This window comes from Fukomys damarensis, unplaced genomic scaffold, assembly GCF_012274545.1.
Source record: "Fukomys damarensis isolate Sample0158 unplaced genomic scaffold, DMR_v1.0_HiC HiC_scaffold_16, whole genome shotgun sequence".
Classification (NCBI taxonomy): Eukaryota; Metazoa; Chordata; class Mammalia; order Rodentia; family Bathyergidae; genus Fukomys; species Fukomys damarensis.
Genome location: NW_022900928.1, coordinates 2,010,756 through 2,032,714, shown reverse-complemented (window position 1 = coordinate 2,032,714; position 21,959 = coordinate 2,010,756). Strand labels below are relative to the sequence as shown.

At 38.9% G+C, this 21,959-nt stretch overlaps 1 protein-coding gene across 4 annotated transcripts in view; it reads right to left on the bottom strand.

Moving 5' to 3' along the window:
• Immp1l (inner mitochondrial membrane peptidase subunit 1) overlaps positions 1–21,959 on the bottom strand; it is a 57,143-nt gene that overhangs the window by 16,334 nt on the left and 18,850 nt on the right. For 2 of the 4 annotated variants that reach the window (XM_010640412.3, XM_010640417.3), the window contains one exon: positions 1,346–1,479. The exons of 1 other annotated variant lie outside the window; for it this stretch is intronic. In XM_010640412.3, coding sequence (XP_010638714.1) covers positions 1,346–1,479 — 134 coding nt within the window. Of the gene's footprint in view, positions 1–1,345; positions 1,480–7,489; positions 7,955–8,044; positions 8,101–21,959 lie in introns of those variants that run through there. One more of the 4 variants, XM_010640415.2, reaches the window with a different exon arrangement.

Here is a 21,959-nt window from a genome sequence, read left to right as displayed (position 1 = left end):
CAAAAAGAAGCAATTTTATAATTGTGAGTTCAAATCCTTCTCAAGTTTAACAGAAGTCATCTGAGTGGCTTAAAAGAAAGCCAGGGAAATGTTCTTCCAGCTTGGGGAGGATTTCCAAGGCGGTAGTTCCCAAGTAAGCTTCCCTCCAGAGCAGCGGCCGCGCTAGGCACGTGTGCAAGCGGTTTCCACGATGACGCTGTGCTGTGTGCACGCGGCGGTGCTCTCCATGTTTCCGGATGTGGCCACACCGTAGAAGGGAAGCTGTGTGAGCGCGGAGACCTGCGCCTCACTTCCCAGCTCTGTAATGAAGGCCACCCTTGGCACTGGGCACTCGGCATAGAGCGGAAACTCCACACCAATCCTGGCTGCCATCCAACACCGCCCAGTGCTCAGCGCTCGAACCACAGCTCACTTCTCCCTGCACTGGACCCACCTTCCTCACCCATTGCATGGGGCTGCAACACAGACTTCAGTTTTCTGGCATAATAGGATGCACTTTAAAGACATTCATATTTATATGTCTTAAAACTATAATCTTGACACATATCTCAAAACTGGAATAAATCAGCAATGCCACTTAAAACTGCAAACACATCAGTCTCTCGCTATTCTACCTATCTGTAAATAAAAGTTTTTACTCAAAACTGAAGGAGAGAAGTTTCAGTTAAATATACTGATGTTACAGTAGCACACCTTGAGGGTGTCTGCCTGTTGGTCTGTTAAGGTAAAACTAATACAAAGAATACTCTCAATAATTAAACGCTTGCCTGCCAGTCAATCACTCAGATCTGAACAGTCAAACTCAGCAAACTCACGAGGCAAGACTTGAGGACAAATACGGGTTGAGGATTCGAAGGGCCAGCTTTAACATTTTAACAGTGCCATGACAAATGATTTTCTGATCAATGAGTTAAATTCAGTAGTTATGAGCAAGTCTTAGAAATCAGACAAATTTGCTGCTTAACTGGGGCCCCGGAACAAGTTAGGTAAGCTTCCTGAACCTCTTTCCTCGTTATCCGTCACAAGTGTTCGAGAGGCTAAATGACTTAAGTGCACAACAGCAAACACTTCCTGGAGATGGTAAATAGTAATAGTCAATATATGGTAACTATTACGAAGCTACTAAGAAAACCTTGTGAGCCCCCGCTGTAAACAGAATACAGAACGTATTTAAAGTAATGGTTCTTACATCAGCGCCGATGCAAACACTCATATCTCAAGACTTAGATTTTGTTCATACTTTATTCGCTAATAACTTCAATTAAAGTGAAAGCACAGCACATTTTCCTTCGATTTAAAACAGCATATATATCTAAAATGAACATTCCTGGGTGTCAAAACTTACCATCACAACCCCACCGACGTACTCAAAAGCGCAGTGCGCTATGCAGCCGTACTGAATAGTGTAGCCGACGAGCCGGAAGGCCCTCCCCAGAGCGCCGCGAAGCATGGTTCTGAGAACACGCTGCCACCATGGGCCTGAGGGTAAACCCAAAAAGCGCGTGGTCGGTACTGTGTGAAAACACGTATGGACAGTCCATGTGTTACAAAGACCAGAATGTACAAGGTGCCGGACACAATTTGCTACAGGTAAGCAAGACCTTATTTTCATTTCTGCTAAAGATACATGGCAAGTTATAGACACCGACTGTTTTAGTCTGCCGGAGTTTATATTCAGCGGAGCTTATCTGTAAATTAGATACGTAGTAGATTCTGAAGTTGTCTGTTCCCTCCCACATTACTTATTTCTTGGCATTAAAAAAAACATAAGAAAAGATATAAACTTCTTCAAAATAGTAATAGTTTTTCATCTTTGTTCCGTTATAACCAATGTATTTAGCTACATTAAGGTAACATATAATTTAATATACATTAATACATTAGTCTGTAATGTACCAATACATTAAGTTGCACAACTGAATGTACATTAAAATACACTAATGTAAGTATAAACCTCGCCGTCATACATTAGTTCTTCTCATGTAATGTGAGATAACAGAAACCACTAGGTGTACGGATTCATTTGTGTGATCTTTAAAGCATTAACCATTTCTGAGGCCATACTCGTAAGTGAAATAAACAGGATACACACGTAACGACCAAACAGCTTCTCCGGTGTGAGAAACTGAAAGCACAAATGAGAATAAAAATGTGTAACAGGAAGACGAGATCCAAGAGGAAGGGGAAGAGGAAATGGGGAGTGGTAGGGAAAGGAAAGAAGAGAGAGGAAGAAATAAGAGCAAAGGAAAAAGCGGAAACGAAGTCTTTGTAAACAGGGAGGGTGGAGGGGTGAAGGGAGGGCAGGGACGGCGAAGAGTAAGACCCAAGTCGTACCGTGTGTACACACAATGCGTGTCGTCGTCATGTACGTACCATGTACCATTCGACCTAACGCATGAAAACAAATGAACGATTCTGAGGCGGAAGAGAAATGACCTCACGAAATGGTTCTGAAAATCACCTCTAACCTATGCCAACACGCTCCTCACACTCTAAACTGCACCCGCTTCGTCACGGGATGGAATGTGAAATGCGGCAGTCGGATGGGCTGGGTCCTTCTCTGAGGGACTTAGCTCTAGGAGTTTTGTAAAGGATCAAATGGAAACGATATACAGTGCAGTGACAGAATGAAGCCAACACTAAAAATTCACGACGCACAGGTTTATTCACAAACAGACACAGCCTAACAGAGGGTGGAAAGCAGAACGGTGGTAGGACCCGACACATGGGACAAGGGGCCGATAGATGATTCAGGAAATGAGCAGCTCCGGAGACCCAAGAGAAAGGCGGGAGCAGTATCCTCGAAAGATACTGGCACACAACTCTCCACTCTGACGAGAGACATGAACACACAGCTTCTAGAAATTCAGAGAAAACTGAAGAGACACAAAGCAAACAAGGAAACAAATGCATAGAGGCACTGTAGTGTCAAACTGCTAAAAAAAAGGCAGTGAAAGGTTAAAAATTGGCCACAAGTAGTTAAGACTGACTTGGTACTCACTATGTAGCCCAGGCTGGTCTCGAACTCACAGCGATCCGCCTGCCTCAGCCTCCCGAGTGCTGGGATGACAGGCATGCACCACCGCTCCCGGCTTAAATGTCACTTTTAAAGAGATAATATTACTAGTCTAAAATTCTGTACTCCCTGAAAACATACAAGAGCTAAAGCAAAAATGAAAATATTTTCAGAAAATGAGTTTTGAAAACATTTTTGCCAGTACACCTGTAATAGAGCAATTCAAGAAAAACCTAAATGATACTGAATAAACAGTTAAATTCAAGAAGGAAGAAAAAGAACTAAAGAGATTTATGTACTTGGGGACATTAAAAAATAACTATATAAACACTAACAAAATGTTCTTCAAACTATAAAATGTATGTCAAAGTATGTTTCTGTAAAGGTATTAGAAATTTAAAAAGAATTAAGCTAAGTTTTTGCACAGTTCTATAATTATTAAAGTGGAATTTAACTTAAATAAAAAGTCAACAATTTAAGTAATAAACACTACGGAAACACTAAGAATACTGAAAGATTACACAATTAAGCAGCTAATAGAATGATAAAGATTTCATGAGGAAAAAATGCTTTATTTTCAACAGAAGCAAGGAAAACAGCTGAAAAAAAGAAAAGGAAAGATTACAGATTTGACTAAACATATACTAGCAAGTCCACTAAATGCAAAAAAATATATCAGTTTAAACACTGAGAGTAATAAACTAAACCATATTTCTTCATCATAGATCTTAACTACCACGCTAAAGAAAGGACAAAAGTAAAATAAACTGTATACAAAGAATCACCATTTAATTATACCCATATAAGAACATGGCCAGAAGGAAATAAAAAAACAAAAATACTACTACAGGGATTCGGCTCAGTGGTTTCGCTGCCTGCCTCACAAGTGTAATTACTCGAGGTTGCTCCCCAGTACCAAACAAAACAAAACAAACCTACTAGAAATAAAAAAAAGAAATTTTATTAGAAATTACTAGAAAAAAATATTTCACTAGAATGAAAAGGCTAAAAATTCAAGTTTAAATAATCATGCAGAGTATATTTTCCAATTACTCAAGAGTTAAAGTAGGAATGAAAAGCAAAACAATTTGTTAAACAATGTACATGAAAAAAATTCTCATTTTGTACTGAAATGAAAATATGAAATAGCAAGACTTGTTGGAGCCAATCAAAGCAGTGATAAGGAGAAAACTTACAGGTTTAAGTATATAAAATAGAAAAAAAGGATAAAAATTAATGATTTAGGCTTCTATCTTGGTAAGATAGAAAAAGCACAAACCAAACAGAAAATAACAAAAATACAAATCAGTAATATAAAAGCCAAATACCAAGTGAAAATGAATACAGAAAATCCAAAAGCTACTTGTTTAGCAAAAAATTGAACTGATGAACCTTAGCAAGTCTGATTAAGACTAAAAAACAAGAAAGAAAATGAACTGCTGGTATTAGGACTAAGATAGAAGTCTTGATAGCGATCTTACAATGTAAGATAATAAAAGAACATTATAAAAAATTTACCTTAGTGATATTTTAAATTCAATTTACACAAAGCACTGAGAAAATTAAAAATAATGTATACACACACATATACACACATACTCTTCATATACACACATATACACACATACACTTCATAACACACACACATATACACATACACTTCATACACACATATACACATACACCATACACACACATACACATACAATTCATATACACATATACACTTCATAACACACATATATATACACATACACTGCACACACACACACACATATATACACACATACACTGCATACACACACACACATACACATTCATAGAATGAATTTAATCTGGGTTAAAAACCCTCCCCCCAAATTTGTTTTCCCAGGCCCAGGTGGCCTTACTGATAAATTCTTCCAAACATTTAAGGAAGAAACATCAATAAACTCTGAAAATAAAATGAAAACATATTTTCCATCTGGTTTTATGTGGCTAGTATAACCTTTAAACTAAAACTTGACAAAGGCATAATAGGAGAGTCAAATTACAAAACAATCTCTCTCATCAACAGACACAAAAGCCCTAAACCAAACAGCAAACTGAATCCAATGATATGTAAAAAGTATAGCATATCATTCCAAGAATGTAAAGTTGGCATTATATTTCAAAATCAATCAGTGTAATTCGTATTGGTACAGAAAAAAAAATCACATGATCATTTCAAAGATGCAGAGAAATCATCTGACAACATTCCCCATCCTTTCACGATAAGAACAGGAAGCTTTCTAAGCCTGGGAAGGGTTGCCTACAAAAACAAATACAAAAACCCCTAGAGAAAACATTTTACTAAATGGGAAACAATGATACAGGGTGTGCTAGCCAATTCATTCAAGAAGATCTAAAAATTGGAATGGATGAGGCCAAAAGGCCAACATTAATAAATGATACTTCTGCCTATAGGAAAAAAACAAAATATATGAATTTGAAACAGGATCTGCAAAAATAGATTAGCCAACAGTTACTGAATGTCTATATGCTAGCAAAATACAATTATAAAATTTAAATTATCACATACAAAACACCATAAACATCAAATACTTAAGAAAATAACCTAAGTGTGGAAGAGCTTTACAATAAAGAGAAAATAAATAAGACTAAAAAAGGTAAGCTATGCAATGTTTATGGACTGGACTTTCGTGTTCTCAATCCTCCCTCAAATGGTCTCGAGTCAGTAAGTATTATTATATAAATTCCAGTGGGTTCATCTGTTTCAGTAGAAATTCTACAAAACACTGATTATAAAATAAATGCAAAAGGTCCAAAATACAAACATTAAGAACAAAGTTGATGGACTGAGCTCAGATATCAAGATTCATATTCCACTTACATAACCCAGAAAACATTGTGTTGGGGCAAATCTAGGCAAAGACCAATGGAAGGGAATGGAAAATCCAGTAACAAGCCCCACACACTGATGGACTTCAGATGTACACCAATGCTCTGGGACAAGTCAGTGGGAAAGGGTGGTCTTTTCAATGAATAGTGCTGGGTATACCAGATATTAATGTTAAAATAACAAAAGAAACAGCCATCTTGGCCCATACCATCCCCATACACAGAAATTAGCCTGAGGAATGGAGCTGTAGTTCAGTAAGTAGTAAACCATTTGCTTAGCCTGGGGTTGATCCCCACCAACAGTATGTATGTATGTATGTATGTATGCATGTATGTATGTTTGGGATGGGTTTAAATATAAATATGAAAGGTAAATACATCACTTTCCTTATCTGGAGGTAAGACTAGTCTTTCTTTTTGTTTCCTTGTTTATCTGTGTGTATATGGTACTATGGGTGGAACCCAAGGCCACTCTACAGGTGAGCCACATCTCCTGCCTTTTTTATTATGAGATGGGGTCTTGCTAAGTTGTGTAGGCGAACTCAGAACTATTGATTCCCCTGCTACAACTTCGCTCCTCATTGGGATTATAAGTGTGTGCCACCATGCCTCTCACGCTATTTCCTGAGGTGATTCACAAAAAGCACTACCTCTAACAGCAAGATTGCTGATTTGCATTACACTACAATTAACTGTATTTTATATCAGATACTATTCGTCCTATTTATTTATGAGTATGGCCTCAATGTGCATCCATTTAGCTATAAATGTCTCTAGTTTCTCGTTCTTTATGGATGAGTAGTACTCAGTTTTAAAAAAACACTTTCTTTATCCAGTCTCCCTTTGAGGGGCAACTGGCTGCTTCCAAGTTTTAGTTGTGCTGCTATGAACTTGGGTAAGCATATATCACTGTGGTGTGATTCTTTTAATTCTCTGGGGAAGATACCCAGCAGGGGAATAGCTGTGTCAAATGGGACCTCTAATCCTAGTTCTTTGAGACATCTCCACATTGATTTCTGCAGTGGCTGCACCGGTCTGCACTCCCACCAGCAGTGGAGCAGGGCTCCTTTCTCCACAGCCCGCCAGCATTTGCTATTGTTTGATTTCTTGATAGCAGCCATCCTTTCTGGGGTTAGGTGGAATCTCATCATTGTTTTCATCCGCATCTCTCAAATGATCAGTGATGTTGGACATTTTTTCATATGTTTATTTGCTATTTCTACTTCTTTGTCTGAGAAATGTCTATTCATTTCAGATGCCCACTTTTGGACTGGGTCTTTAAATTTGGGAGGTCTGATTTTTTTTAAGTTCTTTATATATTCTAGATAGTAGACCTTTATCTGAGGAACAGCTGGTGAAAATTTTTTCTCACATTGTGGGTTGCCTCTTAGCCCTGTTGGTCATTTCTCTTGCTGTGCAGAAGCTTTTTAATAAGAAGATATCCCAAAGCCAAATACCCTCACTGGAGGAAAGACAGCCTCTTTAATAAATGGTGCTGAAAAAACTGGGTTTCAACTTGCCAAAATTAAAACTAGACCTATTATCTGTCACCATGCACTAAACTAAAATCCAAGTGGATTAAAGAGCCAAATATTAACACAAACACTAAACTGACTAGGAGAGGTTAAGAAGAACTCGTGAAGACACTGGTGTAGGAAAAGATTTTATGAACAAAACCTCAGTTGCCTGTGAACTAGCACAAACGTCACTGTCTTTCATGTTGGTGAAAAGGAAATTTAATCAGCACTGTGGGAGACTCTTACGTCCAGAGCTGGGCCTTTCAGAACTGGATCATCAGGGTGTCCTACTCATTGTAGCCATATGTGCCGTTAGGAAGCAGGGTGCAGTGGGGGCAGAGGAGTCCCATGCCTCTTACTCGGCTCTTCCATCTTTCTGCTTCTGGCTGTCATGAGATGAGCAGCCATGTCTCTCTGCCAGGAGGGCATGCTTTGGAGTCAGCTGACCAAATCAATCCTTCTTCCTTTTACTTACAGGCGCTGGGTATTTTGTTCTAGCAATAGCACAGGCAGCTAATACACTCTTCCCAGATACGTATTCCTAGAACAAGATGTTTATGTTTGCATTAGTCACGTTCTCATGGCTGGGACGTACACCCAACCTCCGCAATTTAAAGGAGGGGAGGGTCACCTTAGCTCGTGGTTCTGATGGATTCAGTTCACAGCTGGCTTCAAGGCAGAAGTGGCCTGGTAGAGAGAGAAAGTGTGAGCAGAAGAAAGTTGCTCAACACAGGGCAACCAGGAAGCAGAGAGAGGCGGGAGGAGCAGGAACAACAATGCACCCTTCCAGGCCACACTGCCAATGGCCTGCCCTCCTACGGACACATGAGAGTTTGGGGGACATTTGAAATGCATACCATGGCACTGTCCACTAAAAGACACGTGCAGAAGTAGTAAAGGTAGCTTTACTGACAATATCCTCAAAACTACAAGCAACCTAAATGCTGACCATAAGGAAAACAAGTGAGCTGTGCTATATTCACACTGGCATATTGCATAGCAATAAAAAGGACAAACACAGGCTGGGGATTTAGCTCAGTGGTTCTGCTGCCTGCCTTGCAAGCGCAAGGACCCGAGTTCGATCCTCAGTACCAAAAAAAAAGACAAAAAATTAGATAGCATATAATTCCACTTATATTCTTAATTTTCATGGAAGTCAAATACAAACTAAAATAAGACAGAGGTTAAATTGTGGTTTATCTCTGGGGGTACTAAAAGAGGTACATGAATATGACAGGGCAGATGTGTGTGTACAAGTAATATAATTCCTCAGTTTTTTCAAGGTGGAAAAGAGAAAAGGGATCAAACAAAAGTAGAGTGACTGCCCTGAGAGGAGCTGGAACACTTTCTCAAGTGTAATAAGGAGTGAAAGAAAAAGTTCAGGTAATGGTAGTTTTTCATTTAATGATAGAAACAGGAGAGAGCTCTTGCCTTATGTTTTTCTCAAGCTCCTAAATTGAAACTGTAGTGAAATTGGGAATTCCTGGCACAAAGCAATCTGGTAAACAGAATTAACTACTGATGTGTTAGTATTCTCTTGCTGCTGTAACAGATGACCACAGACTCAGTGGCTTAAAAGAACACAGACGTAGGCTCCCTCTGTAGGCCGCAAGTCAGAGAGGGAGTCTCTGGGCTAACCTCTGGACATCGGCCAAGCTCCAGTCCTTCTGGAGGTGGGGGTCAAGGTCCACTTTATTGCCTTGTCCACCTCCTAGAAGCCACCAATGTTGCTTGGCTCATGGCCACTTTCCTTCCACCTGCATGCCCTGCGAGGCTCCAGCCACTGTTCCACAGTCGCACCTCCCTCTGACTCTGTTTCGTGGGCCTCCTTCACGTTAAGGAGCTATAATTACAGTGAGCTCACTAACATGGTCTATGACCATCCATGGCCCTTAACTGAACCCCATCTACAGAGTCCCTCCCACGGTACTTGCAGGCTCGCAGCATCTCTGGAGGGCCACTGCTATGCCCTGCACACGATAAGAGTGACACGGGAAAGTAGAAATCCTCAGAGTGGCCTCAAGAAAATATTCAGACATAAATTCTCAGGCCAAACTCAAGACTTACAGTCAGAAGTTTGGGGCCAGGAATGATAATGCATACCTGTAGTCTTGGAAACTAGTAAGGCATGGGCAAGTCCACTGGTTCGAGACCAGCCTGGGCAACCTCATCAGACCCCCATCACGGTTTTAAAAAAAAAGGCAGGAAAGGAAAAGGAATCTTTAAAAACAGAGCCATTGAGCATACTCTCAGAAATCTGCAGGCACGAGGCTCCCGGTGACTGAGCACAACAGCCTCTGAGAACCGCTGCTGTGGGCCCTGGCATCACCACCGCACCGCAGGCAGCCTATCCCCATCCTTAACGCCAGTGCCACGGAAACTACCATCTGTGCTGCAGAAAAGCTGGGGGGCTTGGGCGAAAGATGTTTATTCCACCCAGGATACAGAATTCGTCACCTTCTATTCTCCATTACGTTTACATCTTTAAGAAACTGAGTCACCACTATAGAGAAACAATTCTTCTAAAGAGTAACCTATGTACTTTATCAAATAACTAAAAGGAAAGCTAAGAAAAAAGTGAAAATGTTTAAAATTATGATGTAACATAAAGTCCCTTAATATAATAAAGGAAGTGTAAAATGATACTTCCCAGAAATCTTTTAAGAGGCTCTGTTTGAAATACAGTGAAACTCCATGCAATGCTGGCATGGGGAACATTTCAATAATACTTCACATTATAGATAGATGCTAACATAAAGTTACATAACATGACGAAGGGTTCAGCTAATAATGGTTTCTTTCCAGATACATAAAATTCTCATTTCCAACCAAAATAACAGCAACAATAATAGTGAACACATGGTCACTCCTACTTTGTGTAGGGCATGGTTCCAACTACTTTACAGACACTTACTCATCCAACCTTGGCACCAACTGTAGGAGAACTTGGAAATCTCATTTTACAGAGAAAGAAACTCAGAGGCAGAGAGGATAATGGAACCATTTAAAATCACAAAGACCAAGAGAGGCAGGGTCAGGATTCAAACTGAAGGGCTCTGGCTCTAAATCCCACCATGACACAACTCCACCTCTCGATTTAAGTAAATAGTTTTGCAAACAACCCAATAGGCATCTAGGAATAAACATGGGAAGAAGGCTGGGCTGATGTTAAACTCAACTAAAAGAATGAGCAAAGTAAACTCCAGAAGCTAAGAAGCAATTACAAATTCTCTATCCCTGGAGGTTTCCAGACACAGGCATTCAATTCTAAGTCCCTGTATTATCACAATTTCTTCTCCACTACTGAGGAGGGAACTCAGGGCTTCGAGTGCCTCTAGGATCCTGATTTAGATGTAGTCACTGAAGCTTATTCAGAGTGACTGTGGACTAACAAAAGACACAAAGAAAATGTCCACCAGATTCCTGTGAAGAGAAGGGATTCATTTCAGATTAGGAAAAAATATGTAGTGTGTTAAATGTTAATCACGGCTACACTCTGCAGTCACTTTTTCATTCTAAAGTATGAGCAACTAGGGCCGGGGATTTAGCTCAGTGGTTCCACTGCCTGCCTTGCAAGCGCAGGGACCCTAGTTCGATTCCTGGTACGAAACAAACAAACAAAAAAAAAGTATGAGCAACTAGTCAGAGAAGTCATTGATATAACTCTGCTGACAGAGGAACGGGACTAGAGAATATATTAGCATTTAAAGAGGCATTCGCTTGAAGGAAGGATAAGCAGAAGCAAGTAGATGGGGACACAAAACAATTCTAACAGAAAATTTTATTATACTGACCTTCAGTTGGGAAAAATGGCAGACTTTGACATTTCTGAGACTTCTGTGATTTTTAAATTCAAGAACACTTACACAGAACACGTAACCGAAAGACACAAGTCCACTGCAGACCCCAGTGGGGGCAAGGAGAAGACCACAGAGACGCACTGAGACGCAGTGCCTAGGGCTCCGGGCTCAGCAGCAGCCACTGCTCAGCCCCTCTTGGGGCTGCTCCTGACTGCTCAGCCTGCAAATGTTAGATCCACCGAAAGACCCAGGCACAGCGACTCTTCTTTTCCAGAACTGCAAATTCGACATGCACTGAGCACCACAAGCTAAGAAGATCCTATTAAAAGTGTTTTGTTTCCTTCCTAGAGGAAACAAACACCTTCACTGTGTGGTTTAAGACAGTGACTACTGCTTTAACTCTGACTGGAAAACCAACACCAAGATTCAAACTCCAAGTTCTCAAGCTCCCGTCAGGGAATTAGTGAGTGGCGTCTCAACCTCCCAGGAAGGAGTCCCAGAAAAAGGCTTTGTCTGCCATCTGACATCACAGAAAATGCTTATATTTTCAGAAATTTGAAAAAATGTAACCACTCATTACTTTTAAACAGAATAGGGCAATTCTATAAATTTTCATTATCAATTGAACTTTATGCTAAATATGACCATGTATCTCATCAATCCAATGTTATTTTCCTAATTAGTATATATCTGTCAAATAAAAACTTTATAATGCATAAGCAGCTGAGATTCTTAGTAAGATCAACCACTAGCTCTGAAACAGTACAATATTGTACCCAAACCAAGGAAATCCATCCCCAGTAGCCCTGTGATTCATCTACGTGAGAGTCACAACAGCGGGGCAGGCAGCAGGGAGAGCTTGCATCGGTGCCAATGGAAGGGATGGCACTAGGCAGCTCCAGCCCGTTTTCCCTGGGCCAGCTGCATGACAACGCAGGGTCTGAGAGCATCTCAGTCTACGTGTCTCCAGGAGAGGAAAACGAAGTCATCATTTTTAAAACAAGATCCCCATTCTACTCTTTATTACACCCAACTTACTCCTTTTGAAAAATCTCTTCTCATCTTTTACCTTACCTCCCATCCTATCTCCAAAAATACAACTTTTCTTGACATTGTGTCACCTGTGCTGCAAATTAAATTAGTATCTAGCTTTTCAAGGTGAGCCAATTTCATTAAGCCATCAAGAAGGTGTGAACTTCAGAATATCTATACTAAAAAAAAGAATGAATGTCAGTGAAAAGATCTCACATGTTTACACTGAACTGAATTAAGATGAGTGTACTGGGACTTTCCCAAGGACGTAACTATGTGAGGTCCAGTGAGACGGCTGCCCGAGAGGAGAAAAACAATCTCAGGAGCCACTCGGTAAATGGGTGGCAGACAGCATCAAAGCAAACACTGATCATGTTTCCTGTTTTTTTGTTGTTGTTTTTTTTTGGGGGGGTGAACAGGTTTTAACTATGTAGCCCAGGCTGGCCTTAAACTCACCACTTAGCTCAGACTGGCCCTGAGCTCACAATATCCTCCTCCCTCAGCCTCTGGAATGCTGGGATTACAGGCATGTGCCACTATGCCCAGCTACTGGCCACATTTAGTAAAAGCTTCCAGTCAAAATTTGACTTGAAAAGGTACATTAAGAAGATAATTACATAATTTATTAAGGACCACAGAAAGTTATCCTGTGATAATAAACCACCTGACTAATAATTTGAAATTACATATAAGCCAAACATTTGAGAATTAAAAATTTCAGTTCATTTATTTTATCGATAGCTCTTTTCACACTACAGTAAAAATTTTACATAATTTTCCAAATAGCAGAAATAGAAACAAAAGGCTACAGAAGTTGTTTATAAATTAACATAATGCAGGCCAGTAGGAATATTGTTAAGCTTTCTCATCTATTCACTTAAAATATAACAAAAACGAAGAAATATATTTTGGAGACAGTAGATCAGGACCAGTTAAACTGGTCCCATTAAGAACAGCAAGTTTGCAAAGAAGATTTGATTAAAGAATTTTATACACACTATCTCCTGCTTGCTGACTTTTCCAATAGACTATATGGAGAATAAAAGGTGCTACTTAGAAAAGGAGGCTACATAAACATTACTAACCATGTGTAAAATAGGTAATTATATTTTATTATAATTTCAACAAAAATTTCACTTACCTATATTTAGTTGAAATTCTAAAGTTTAAAAACATTTCCCCACTTAGGCCTTATCATATATTTAAAATATAAAGCTACTAAATCAAAAACATGGTAAGATAAAAATTAATGTTCCACGAATAAATATTTCTAAATTAAGTACTCTAGGATCATAACACTGACAACACTAATTATCTTTTCTAGTCTTGGCAGTTATGTTGCACACTGTTTGGGTGACTGACGGGATAATTTGACTTCATTTTCTCTCTATTCTGAATTGTGTAAGAGAAGAATATTAAAATAATTAACACCTCTAAACAAAGTACTTGATAAAGTTTTTGGTTGAAATGAAATGCTAAAAATATGAACTAATGCAGCAATTCTAGAGCACATAAGTAAGCCCATGGGCTACAGAAAAATGTGAAGAATCACTGATGTCATTGGTGTTAACTATTATGGAACTTTTATATATGGAGCTCATATATTTTCACAGAGCCCCTTGTCAGCACTCTTTCCTTGCCCTACTACCTTCATTGCTAAAATATTTGCCTATATATCTTGTATTTACCAAAACTATTACATCAGTAGCAATGAAAGCAGTCCAAAACAGGAAAATTACCTGACAAAACAAATTATTTCAATTTCTTTCTTACACCTGTCAACATTATGCTGACTTTAATAATGGCCTTTGAGCCAAAAGAAAATAAGAGTATTTAAATTTGGAATCTAAAATATAACGCTGAAGTGAATACTTTTCTGCTAAGTAGAAAAGTAGAAAAGACATAATTAGTATGCTTTCCTATTTGAATAGCTTAATACATTTTGAACCATATCTAGTTTATACTTTGTGTGTCACATAACTTATAAGTCACAAAGCTTAAAATAAGGCTATGTATTATAAATGATGAATAAAAAGCATATTCTTTGCCTGGATCACCTGATTTTTTTTGTTGTTGTTTATAAAATTAATCACAGTTAGCAGGGTAGAAATTGCTTTGAGCTTCATGAATGACATCCAAGAGATGGGAAAGGATTAGTTCTCAGTTGCTGCCAGTTAGAGCGCCAGGTGGCTTTTTCTGCAGTGAAGGTGTTACCGATAATCCCATTACACTGGTACTAAATCTTGCAGACATCAAAATTATCACCAAGGTTCCTTTTCATCCCATCCTTTCCAAATGACTGGAAGTCGCTTCACCTGAAAGAAGTCAAATCCACATGCAGCTGCTGTTTTAGCAGGCAGCAAACTCCCTGAGAATGCCAGTCATGATTCAATTTTGCTGTGCTGGTGGCCCCCTATTCCCTGTCCAATAATACATCTGTTAAAAAATCCTACAGCTACAAATCAAGTTTAATCCTACCAGGGACCTCATGTTGGTCTTGTCTTCCAAAAAGGCAGCAGGTTCTGCTGTCTATCTCTGCCAGTGTCTGGGGAATACCCTTTAAATCCCAGTCCTACTTAGAAGAATAAGCTAGGGATCACAAAACATGACCTCAAAAACCCTGATATGACTATCTTCTGACCCGGAGGCATTCATTCTAGGTGAAGATTAGAACTTTGCATAATAAGATTACACAGCAAGTGAATGATATCAAGGGACGATCCATATGCAGCCGCCTGGTTCTGTATAGACAGCCTGCGCTGTGCAATACGCAGTGCAGGCGAAAGAGAGCTTGGTCTTTCCAGCTGAAATAAAACAGACTCACATAAATTAGTTGGCCGTTTCCAGATTCCTAAATCCCCTATTACATCTTTTATTGACAGCTCCTGTGAGGATAGCACAAATGTTATTCCTTTTTATTCTGTGCTTCTATAACAATCATGCTCTGTAATTGGAATGTACATAGATTATGTCTAGAAATTAACATCTTGTTTGCTGTAATCTTGGATTACAATTGACTGTGTACATAATAAAATTAGGAAATCAATGGACAGATTTATCATCTCCAAGAACCTAGAGGTATTATTTAAAAAGTAGTTTAACATTTTGTGCTAACACTTGAAATGCAGATGCCACAGAAAGGGGTCAATAAAAATTTAAGCGAATCAAGGACTACAATAGGCACTGGAGAATACCTACATGAACATTTTATGATGTAAGCAGCAGGTCACATCCCTCAAAATTCAGAAACCGTGAAGAAGAGAGCTCATGAATATGTGTATGGTTTTCTGTAAACCACTCTCCAACAGGGAGGTCAATGACACAGAACAAGGTTTACATTTTTTTATAAAGTAGGTAAACCTGCAGTCTTTAATCCAAATCCCCTTAATCATTTTACAACCATATTTTAGAACACTTGAATCAACTTGGATAATTATAATTAAAGCTTTTATAATTCCTAGCTATGCTTTTAAAATACCAGTGAACTCATCAGATTTATACAGAGGAAATTTTAATGCAAGGAATCTTAGAGATATTTAGGAAACAGTATTTCATGATCACCGTTTCCCTCTCCAAGTAGTTCAGAACAGCCTTTAAGCAAACTAGACAGACATACGTACATACACGTGTATATATATATATGACATTCATATTCATTTACACAAACAACTGTTCGGGAAAAAGTCTTATTTGGGTCAAGAGGAAACATTCTCATTAATACAAAAAACTCAAAGTATTAAAGACTTGCTGTGGGATTCTTGTAAAACTAGGCCCCTCAGGCTACTTGAAATGTGGCTTATTTGACAAGTTTGACATGCCCACAATTTCTGAGCTGCAGTCCACTCCCACGGCAGTATCTCCTCATCTGCTAGGTACTCAGTAATCAGTGACATAGTTCTGATTTTGTGTATAAAACAGACAGCTACATATCAAGATATCGTGGCAGAGATATGAAAAACATGGTTATTAATTGCAACTACGCAGCACATATTATTGGCTTACCTTGGGTAGTGATAGCCAACCTTGCAGAGCTTTCAATGATAACAAACAGCCCGCTGCAGCATGTGTGCCAGAGGCTGACCACCAACTGCCTTAGGGTATTACTAGAAAAAATAATGAATGCCAAAAAAAGCTGATATATTTTGGTCACAATTGTGGAATACTTCAGAACTGCACTGCCCAGTTAGGTGGTCACTGGCCCATATGGTTCCTGAAGACCTGAAGGGTGACTAGTTCAAACTGAGATTAAAATACACATCACACTTTGAAGACAAGGCAAAAACAGAGAAAGAAAAATATTTTGTTTATTTTTATGCTGACTACAACTTGAAAAATGCTCTTTTGGATGGCGCTGGTTGAATCATATACATGTGTGCCTCACGTCATACTTCTGTGGGCGAGCACAATGTTAGTGGGCGGGCACCGTCAATGACATGCTAATCTGCTAATCAGAACCGCACACCGAACAAAGCACAGAAGCACGAGGGTCACGACGGAAGAACACACGTCCCAGTACCACATCGAACAAACTCAGCAGAGAGCGCGTGAGATTCTGTCATGTCAGCCTCTCTTTCATATTTCTACCCTAAGGGTATTGGTGGGAGAAGAGATCTCACAGATCACTACCTCATACCTAAAAAGAACAATGTGGATAATTACAAAATACTTTAATTCAAGTTTTTAAATAAATTTCCTCTTGCGCACCTTCACAGAAGGCTGGTGAAGCCTGTCTATGACCTCCAAAATTTTCAATATATTTAAGTAATAACTATAGAGATTTTAAGCATTTACCATATTTCAAAATGTTAGCAAAACCAAAGGGGTCAATTTTATAAATTATTAGTAAGCTTTTCCATAATATTTCTTTGTCATATCCATCAATGGAATTTTTAAAATATCCTTTATTAAAAAGTGCTTTATAGAAATAAGAAAAACTAAAAATAATTAAAGTATGTAACATATAACTAATCCAAGTCTTTTCAACACACTGGAATATGATTTCAATATAAGCAAAAGTACTTAAAGTACTAATGGATTTGAAAGTGGCTTTTCATAATTATAAGATGTTTATCTAAAATGCTAAGACTACAGATAATTTTGAGCATCAAGGAACAAGATGGACAAAATTTAAGCCAATTCTTTATTACCCAGCAATGTTACTTTTTTCTAGCCTTTTAGTATTTCAGGTTACAAGTACCACACACTGGCATACATACAAAGGGCAAATAAAATAATAACAATAACCAAAAAAAAAAAAAAACTTTCTATCCATCAATAGACAAGTGCAGTGATATTCAATCTAAGTTAATCTCCAGACATCTAAATTCATGAATAAAAATTCATCAGTTTTAAATACACTGAGCCTATTAAGCAAGAACAAAAGCATATGCACAAAAGAGCTTTTAATATATTTCAAAGCCCACAAGAGCCATGGTCTCATTAAAATTATAAATTACACAAACATGGAACGAAGATTCCAACTGCAGTGCAGCTAAGCAGATTACAGCAAAGCCCGCGTTCCATATGATAACACACCACAGCCCTCCCAGATGGGGGCTTGGAACAAAAAGGCCATCTCCGCAGCGAGGGAAAACCTCCTTGTGATCTCTGGTTTCTGTTCAGCAGATGACAGCCAAATAATATGTTGATTATTCTGTTTGTGCTGCTAAGCTTGTAAGATGGAATAAAAGCGATATGATCTATTGTGAACCCAATGCTAATGTGTGGCTCCACTCATAAATAATATACTGGATTTATTCTGAAACTATCTTTTATCTGAATCTCAGTTCTTAAATGCATGAGTTAAAATAAAAGCCAGGATAAAAATAATAGTTAATTCGAAGCTTTAAACTAAAAAATGTAGTTGACAAGTGAAAGATATCTAAATGCTTAGCGAGAAGTCAAGTATAATCACCTTTTTAAATTTCAGCACTATGATCAGAGGCAAAATACATTTTGCAATAGGCAATTACTCTCATTACAAAATATAAATATAAACTTAAGTAATACAATCATCATGAAGTTAATAATATACATATTGACAAGACAAAAACCAAAACAGCAGGTCATTCAAAAACACATTTCCATAATATAAATAATATTATATAACCAGAACACACAATGAAAATATTTCTGAACAATAAAACGTATAGATGAAGACCCTGTAAATGTTCATAACCGGCACACTAGATCAAAAGAAATCCTACTGAAATTAAATGAAAAGTTTATGAAAGCATTTAAAATATCATAGCCTGGATTCTACATTACTTTGGTGACAAAATGTTTAAATACTTCCCTTCAGTTAAATAAATGTATATTTACTATCCTATGCTGTAGTAGACTAAACAATGCCGAAATGAGGTAATTATAATTCTGAGAATACATCACAAAAATTTTATATGACAAATAAGCACATTTACGAGTCTCCGTATTATTACAAACCCTAAAGCCCAGGCATTTCCTCTTCTCTAATGGTGCAGCACACTGCCCTAGCAGAGTGCACTGGACATGCGGGAGCACAGCGTGGCAACAGGGACGGGGCCGCCATACTAAGAAGGCACGCGGAAGGCAGTGTCCAAACAGTCGGTAACCGAGACTACCTCCTTTCTCTGTGGCCAGATACGGCCCTGAGTCCAAAAACACCTCAGCAAAACTGACTAACAAGAAAGCACAACCTGAAATGGTAAGTCTAAAAGGCAAAACAAAGACTTTTAGTGAAACGGAATGCAAAGCATTTTGAAATAGACATCTATGCCTTCAACATAGCATAAAACACACTTAACATATATGACAAAGTAGACTACATTAATGTCATGAATTTCTCTTCATCAAACTCAGTATTAAGAGTGAAAAAGCAAATCTCAGAATGAGGAAAATCACAGGAATATGCATAAAGATTCAGATTCTGAATATATATTTTTAAAAAGCTATAAATCAAAGAAAAAGCCAAAAGTGAGCAAAAAAGGTGAAGAGGCGCTTTGTAAGAAAATAACCGAACACCCAATACACATATAAAAAATGCAACCTTATTAAAAGCTGGACATATACATATTTATGATCAAGTAATTTTACTGCTAGCTATACTGCTAAAGAAATACAGATATATGTGCATGCACGTGTATATATACACGGGTGTGATCAATGTATATGGTAAAATGAGATGTTTAAATGCATTTATTACACTAGAAGACACGCTATAGTTAATCACACTCAAATCACCTCCCCTTGCTTTGAATACACTTATTCCACTCTATTTGGCACTTTGTGAGGCAGTTCTGGAAGTCCTCTTTCCTGAGGGTCTTTATGACGTGTGATAAAAAACACAGGATGCTGCTGCTGGGTACCATTCGAAGGAAATGCAAGCTCATAAACAATTCTGGTGTGTCCTCATCCATCTATTCACCACATCTGACACCATGCAACTTCAGGCTCTTCCTCAAAATCAGCAGAAGCATAAAAGTTAAATGTTTTGAATGAGTTCGGGACACCAAGGGACAGTGAAACTAAAGACCTCCAGGAAGAAGGACTCCAGAGCTGCTGCAGGAAGTGCTAAGGACCAATGGGCTAAGTATGTCTGAAGCAAGAGGGGTTATTTTGAGGGGAATTCATATGTCTCTTACTATAAAAATTCCAAAATAAGATACTCAGTATATACTTTTCAATCACAACTTGCATACATCAAGAGATTTCTTAGAACATTCATAGTTGATATATTCACTTAATGAGAATAAATTACAACTACCTGCAACATTCTCAGTGACTCTTGAAATACAATGTTGACCGAAAGAAATCTGACACAGAAACCGTACTATCTAAAACACTAACAACCAAGCTACTTTCTGCTCCGAAAAGTCAGGGTAGGGTCACTACCTCGTAAAGAGAGGGTAGTGGAAGCGCACAGCAAGGCATCTGCTGGACACTTGCTTATTCTGTATCTGGGTGCTGTTTCCTAGTGTTGGCTGGTTTGTGAGAGCCTTACTAAACCATATACAGATTTCTTTTATTATTTTTATTTATTTATTTATTTGTTTGTTTTTTTGAGATAGCGTCTGACTATGTAGTTGAGACTGACCTGGAACTCACTATGTAGCCCAGGCTGGTCTTGAACTCACAGCAATCCTCCTGCCTCAGCCTCCCGAGTGCTGGGATTACAGGTGTGCGCCACCATGCCTGGCTCAGCTGTCTTTTAAAAAGGCAGTGTTTTTTACACACACACACACACACACACACACACACACACACACACACAAATATGGAATGGCAGTCAAGAATCGGAACAACTGATATGTATACAATCTAAATGAAAAATCTGAGGGTTCTTACAATGCCCATCTGAACAGCCAAATTGTCAAACTAGCTGAGATAAGTTCTGGGCTCATAAAAACGGAGGGACAATGGTCATTTTTTCCATTATCCCCCAGCCCCCAATATTTTCCGACATACCTAGTCTTTCTGTTAGGATTGAGTGCTACTGCTAGTCCAACAGTGTTTAAAATACTCGGGACCGAAACTGTGCCCTGAAGAAGAAGAGTGAAGTAGCGCAGAGGATCGGGCAGAGTAAAGCATACTATATACACCTGCCACTTCCCCTCGCCCTCACATTGCACAATCTTTTGCTAGTCATGAAAGATTTCTCAAAAGCTTTTGTTTTGCTTTTCAGTAAAGTTAAGGGGAATGTAATTTACTCTTTAACATCAGTATCACACAAATTAAATGACACTTTATAACAGTCTGAAAATAAACTATGCACCTTACACTTAAAATACTTTCTCTTATTTCTACGCTGGAACCAGTATACAATTTACGTTTTTCTCATACTGAGAAGATGCTCTAAACTGAGTAACCAAAGGTTACGGGGTTCACTCTTCATTTGTGCCAGAATTATTTACTCCTCCTAATTACGTGCCAGGCTCTGGGGCTGAGGGAGCAAAGGAGACGATGGCTAACGTTCACAGGAAACAACAAAACACACCTTTTTTTTTAACAGAAACACCTTAACATCTTTGAAAGGAAAACTCATCCCAAAGACACACAAGGCAAGCCTCCCCGCACCTCCTCACCCTCAGTCCAGTCCTCACATGGGACTGAGGCCTCCAGTGCGCTCCCACACCTTCCTCATGCACACATACAGGAAGGACAGGAACGACAGGAACGTGTACTTTAACAGCCTTTAACTCTGAATTTGAAAATCACAACAGCCCGTGTGGGCGAACTTTCCGAATCTCAGACCCTGCGCGTGCCCTGTTGAGGTTGCAGAGGGCTTCACAGCACAGCGGCACCTCCCTGACAGCCGCCCCGGGGAGGCTTCCAATCTTCCGGGCCGCAAGCGGAGCCACAGTAACAGGGCCTGGGACACCGGACACAGTCCCACAATGCACACTGGGACAAGAGCTCGGTGCCCATTTCTTGGGCACGTCCACCACCTCCTGGACAGAATCGCTGCCGTCCCCCGAGTCTTCATTCATATGGTGGATTCACAGATTAGCTCATGGAGCGAAGTACATGACGCTCCTTGTTCATGTTTTCCCAAATTCATCTGTAAAATCCGTTGGTTTATTAAGTTTAAAAACACAGGAATTTTCATATTTGACTCTCACCAGCACAGGAAATACAGTACTGAGACAGCAACTACTTTTCTTTCCAATATCTCTTGCGGTCTAAAAATCAAACATACTCCCTATTCTAGGTTTTTCTAAAAATTCACATTCAATATTT